This window comes from Barbus barbus (assembly GCF_936440315.1).
Source record: "Barbus barbus genome assembly, chromosome: 49".
NCBI classification, from domain to species: Eukaryota; Metazoa; Chordata; class Actinopteri; order Cypriniformes; family Cyprinidae; genus Barbus; species Barbus barbus.
The window spans coordinates 11,216,861-11,222,395 of record NC_136727.1 but is presented as its reverse complement, the minus strand read 5'-3'; the positions used below and the strand labels follow the sequence as shown (position 1 = coordinate 11,222,395).

Sequence of the window (5,535 nt, the reverse complement as noted above, 5' to 3'; positions counted from 1 at the left end):
GACAAATATGTTTGGACACTTTCTTGTGTAGAAATGTTAGGTCTAGTGTCATTGTAAATGCTACTTGGTGTGATATCTAATACAATGACAGTCATAAAATTTTTGAACACTTCAGTGTCAGAAAGCGTCCAAACACATTTTATGAACACTGTAGAAAGAAGAGCATTTATAAGTTTAGACATTTCACTTCAGTTTCTATGCTGACATTCATGATTATCATTATCAAGAATTGTGGCCTATACAGTTTTAGTTACTTGAATCCTTATCAGTAGACTACTATTATTTTATAGGGCTGCAACAATAAACACCACTTACAATTGATGCGTGACACATAGTTTGTTTATTGACCATTTAAACAAATACTTAATTTTGTTTCATTGCAAAAATCACTCCACATTTCCAATAATAGAGCAGATCCATGGAATATATGGTGAAATCTTTACGTAAACTACAGGTCGTTCACGACTATTGCAGATTTTTGGGTCACCAAAGGAAGTGACACCGACTGCAATGTCTTCACAAACCAAAGGACCTCCTCCATCCTCCTGTGAAGAAACACAGATCTACACATGACTGAAATGATACAGTACTTCTCACTATTGATGGTCTCAAATTGATATTGTTTTTACATACACTACAGCTTCCTCCATGGCCGTAGACACACATCATTTGTGAGGCTGAGAATTTGTCTTTCCATTTATTTTTGCATTCAGTGTTATTCATGATCTTCACGTCTGCTTCCATGAGACGAAAACTCTTTTTCCCTTTAAAACTCAGTCTTCCCCAGCCAGCAACATGGCAAACAGAATCAGCTTCAATGTCTTTCTTTGTTTTTATGGAAATCTTCATGAAATTCTTATTTTGTTCGACTTCTTTATCTAGCTGTAATACAAAAACATTATCATTATTAAAAGAAAGTCGAATCATTTAATAAGAATCAATTAAACTACTGTTACCCTCAAAAGCATAATGTCGTTCTGCAAAGTGTAAATGTTGAAGTCTGGATGCATGTGGTAGGACTTCACATCAATGCGGACAGGCCCTTCATTCTGTCTTAGGTCATGTGCACCAACCACAGCTGTTAGTGTCTCATTTCTGTGGAAGAAAGTCATATTAGTATAATGAACAATACCATCATTATAGAAGTTTTTTAATTATGATATTATGATTTGAACTCATAATTACAGTTCAGACTAAATTGAAGTCTTACTTCCAGCAGTGTGCAGCGGTCAAAACAAATCTTTCAGAAATGAGGAATCCACCACAGATATGTCGCCAGTTCCTCTGAAGAGAAACCATGAAAGGTCTGGAGTGGGGTTTTGCTTCTGTGCCATTCACTATACCAACATCCACATGAACTGAAAGAGAGAGACTGCTGTCAGTCAGCTTATTCAGCAGATACCAATTAATATAATATTCTGTTTTTTTGTCAGTCTTACCAGTGAAGGTCAGGTGTGGCAGCAGAGAGACCAGCAGGAGCAGAGAGATGATGGTCATCATGAAGACAATCAGTGAGCTCTTACTGACAAACACTATATAAATACAATGATGTGTGGAGGGAGACATTGAGCTGCCTGTAAGCCTTTTTTTTCTCAGCTTGTGGTGTCAGTAACACTGATAGTAAGAAGATATTATTTGTGTTACTTTTTGTCATCTGCATCAGCTGTTAAATGAAACCACAAAAAATAAGACATTTAAAATCTTTAAAATCTTGGCCAAGTCACTTCTTTGTTTTACCTGGTTTAATAAAGGACCAATAAATAAGAGATGCATGTGTGTATGTAGCTTTTGCTGTCAGAATATGAAAATGGCTTTTTGTATTGATTTGTTTAATTTGGAAATTAATTTTGTTGTGATCAACGTTATGCTGTTGACTAAACTCAATTTGAACCCTAAACCTGAATTACATTTATAGGTAAACTATAGGTCAGGAGTAGGCGATGTTGTTCGTGGAGTGCCGCTGTCCTGCAGAGTTTAACTCCAACCAAAAAATAAATAAAAATCTCACTTGCCTGTAGCCTTAGTAATCCTGAAGACATTGATTAGCCTGTTCAGGTGTGTTTGATTAGGGTTGGAGCTAAACTCTGCAGGACAGCAGCACTCCAGGAACATCATTGCTATATCCATGCTATAGGTAATAGACAATGGATGTTTTTGCCTGCAAAATTTCACTGACTTGACTGACCCTTTACCAACAGAAGCTCACTGTTTTCACATTCAGTGAACTTTTTTTTTACTTTTTAAACTTGTTTTTTGAATGTGGGTAGCGAATCATATATTATACCTAAATATTATACTCATTTTCAGACTTGGAAAAAATTTGTAATTTTAACCATTAATGCTGATAATTCTTCTGCAGCTTGCATTTTACTTTTAGCATGCAAGTATATAACCGTCATCAGCATACTGTACTGTACATCTGACAGTGCACAAACATCAGGCAGGTCATTAATATACAAACTGAATAACAAACGACCCAGTATTGAACCTTGAGGTACACCAACTGAATTAGTAATTAATTGTAAAGTATGGCCTACATGAACACACTGTTGTTTATCAGTTAAATATGATCTTATACTTGGGGTCACAGTTCACCATTGCCCAGATGGTATTCCATGTAACTGGCCTCTTGCCTAGACCACTCACACTTCACCACATTCAAGGACAGGCCCACTGGTTTGGTCTTCTCCAGAGTCTGTCCTAGGTGTTCCAGGTGGTCTCCCCAGATGTTGCTGTAGATTACTACATCATCCAAGTATGCCACAGACCCCACTTCACAGCCCTGGAAAACTCAATCCATGAGTCACTGAAAGGGAGCAGGTGCCCTGTGCAGCCCAAAGTGCAGGACCATAAACTGAAACAGTCCTACCGGTGTCCTGAATGCAGTGTAGTGTTTGGTGTTCAGATCAAGAGGCATCTGCTAGTACCCCGTACATAGGTCCAAGGTGGTGATGTACTGGGCCATCCTATCCGCTCCAGCAGATCGTCGGTCCTCAGCATAGGGTAGGCATCAAACTTTGACTGGGCATTAAGCTTGCGGAAGTCGACACAGACACGTAAAGATCCAACCTTTTTTGGGACAATGACAAGGGTGCTACTCCATTCACTGCTGTAGGCTTCTATTGCTTCAATTGTATCAGTTCTGGCCACCCAGGCCTCTGATGGAACAGCGATGGAAACGGTCCAGGAGGTCTTGCATCTCAGCCCTTTGGGGTTCATTCATATACTCCAATTTTACCACTGCAGGGTGTCTCTGGGGTCTCACATCTGGAGCAGGGGGTTCATCCTCTTCCTCATCAACCACCTGCCTTATCATCAGTGGCATCGCTGGGTACTTATTTCTGCAGGTTTACTTACTTTACTTTACTTTTAGTCATTTAGCAGACGCTTTTATCCAAAGCGACTTACAAATAAGAAAAAGTAACTAAAACTAAAAGTTAACACTCTCTTGCCTGTTGATCATACATCTCTTCTGTACTGCTTGTGCCTGCTGTAGGTACATGGTGATGCGTCAAAAAAGGGTGGATATGATCGACAGTGAATGCAGAGGTACTTTGCCCCACTGTCAACAGAGAACTGGTGTTTTGGCAAGTGAAACATGTAGTACAATATATCTGGACTTCAGTGTGTATGGTTGGCCACACTGTTAAAAAAAAAAAGTTTTTTTTTTTTTTACAGGTAACAGGTTAAGGTCTATATTTTTTTAACAGAATTTTCCAATTTTTTCATTATACAATGAAATACCGTTGTTTTACAGATATTTTCTGTATTTTAAAGTTTCACCAATAAATTTACAGATAATTGCTTGTATTTCGGTATTACATTTTCTGTTTTTAAAACTTTAATTTTCTGTATTTTCACAGAGTAATGTGTAATTTGACATAAAATGCTATTTAATATTATGGATTATTCCTGTAAAAATAGGGGAATTTTTTTTTAACCACAAATAATTCAGTCAAATAATTTTTATTACCATTGAAGACCGTTAATCATGTGAGGGATAAAGTGAGGTTTTTAAGGTCAAATTATAGTATTTGTACATACAGTACATGTACTGTAAATTATGCATTGTTTCTTTTACTACTCTTTTAACCTTGTCTTGAAAATAAATGCTAATTTTAATCATTATTTGGTATTGTTTTCCGTGATGGTAGGTTTAGTGTAGTGTGTGTGTACGCGCGTGTGTGTACACGTGCGCACGCAAGATAAAGCAAATTCTAATTTGCCGCCAATTTAGCTTCGCCCACAATGATTGGCTGTTCTGCACAACAGCAGAACAGTTAGCGAATGATTTGAATATGAGAACGCGCTCTTTCTTCAGTGCAAGCCTGTTTCGCCAGCTACAACAAATTCTGAAGATACTACAGCAAACATCATGCCAACCGACTGAGGTAATTCTTTCATACAACATATTTTATATAGTGTGGCTGCACATTTGTGTTGTTAAGTGTAACTTAGTTTCGAAGCTAAAATTAGCATTTCTAATTGGTGTTCAGTCACATAACTGGTGTCGAGAGCTAAAGGGCAAAACACTGAAAACTGCAGCACACATCTTTCAATTTTCACTTTACAAGAAAGATCAGTTGACCTCAAAAGACTCAAACCAAGCTTTAGTAAACTTGTTATTCATATCAAAGTCCGTTCGAGAGTATATAAAGTCTTTGCTCATCTGGAAGTGCTGGTCAGTTTTTCAAACTCTTAAACCCTGCAAACTCTACACCTTATTGATTAAGAATATGAACGCAACATGGTAAATCGCAAGGTAGGCGCTTTTTCCCCCTTTCATATTCTCCTGTATATGTATACGTAGTAACGTATATTTTATTAATTAGTACAGAAATTAGTCCAACATTGTCACTGTCTTAACTTGCAATTAAAAAGCATTGCATTCACATTCTGGGTGCATTTGCTCGCCTATGCTTCTATTATGCATGTATAAGTGCCAAAGTTAATCTTAAAAGTAATAATAACTGATATCATCTTTGTGTTCTGATGAAAAGTGAAACATACATCTTGAGGCCTGAGGTTGTGAGTAAACTGTCATTACATATTGGATTGTTGATTATGAAAATTGCATCTATCCTGGACATTTACACCCGTAGTAGTAGGATGCAGATAAATCAAAGTAAATAATGTAAATTTACTTTCTAAATTTAGCTAAAATCACATTTAGGAAACATCACTGTTAACCTTTCCTTCTCAGCTTCCCGATCATTGTCTCAGTGGAACATAGGCTGTGATGTGTGAATGTAAATACATAGTATTAAAAAATGTTTGTTTTTTGTTTTTTTAGTTCGTGTGGAAAGACTGGAGATCAACAGCATATAAGCATGGCAATTCAGTTGTGGAACAAGTCAACTTTTATTATTATTATTATTAATATTTAAATCTGTAATCAGCATAGACAAGTCTTCTCATGCCATATGATATGATAATTCTTTTTTTCATGCAGCTATTTTTTCTTTCTTTTTTTTTTCTTTCTTTTTCTCAACAGATATTGGACGACTTTCTAAAAAGTGATCTGCAGAAGAAAGA

General features: G+C 36.7%; 1 protein-coding gene across 1 annotated transcript; it reads right to left on the bottom strand.

The window, feature by feature from the left end:
- Positions 1–322: 322 nt before the first annotated feature.
- LOC306867319 (complement factor D-like) lies at positions 323–1,541 on the bottom strand. Its single transcript, XM_079412920.1, has 5 exons — positions 1,440–1,541; positions 1,211–1,358; positions 957–1,095; positions 634–882; positions 323–545 (listed from the first exon to the last, which is right to left on the bottom strand). Exons 1-5 carry the CDS (start codon positions 1,498–1,500, stop codon positions 387–389), a joined length of 756 nt encoding a protein of 251 aa, XP_079269046.1. The 5' UTR covers positions 1,501–1,541; the 3' UTR covers positions 323–386.
- Positions 1,542–5,535: the final 3,994 nt, after the last annotated feature.

Bases quoted from the DNA above. Each gene is read 5' to 3' on its own strand.
- LOC306867319 (XM_079412920.1), bottom strand. From the start codon at position 1,500: ATGATGACCATCATCTCTCTGCTCCTGCTGGTCTCTCTGCTGCCACAC. The intron at 1,359-1,439 runs GTAAGACTGACA...TCTCTCTTTCAG, and splicing joins GCCACACCTGACCTTCACTG to TTCATGTGGATGTTGGTATA. The intron at 883-956 runs GTAACAGTAGTT...TTTGTATTACAG, and splicing joins ACGACATTATGCTTTTGAGG to CTAGATAAAGAAGTCGAACA.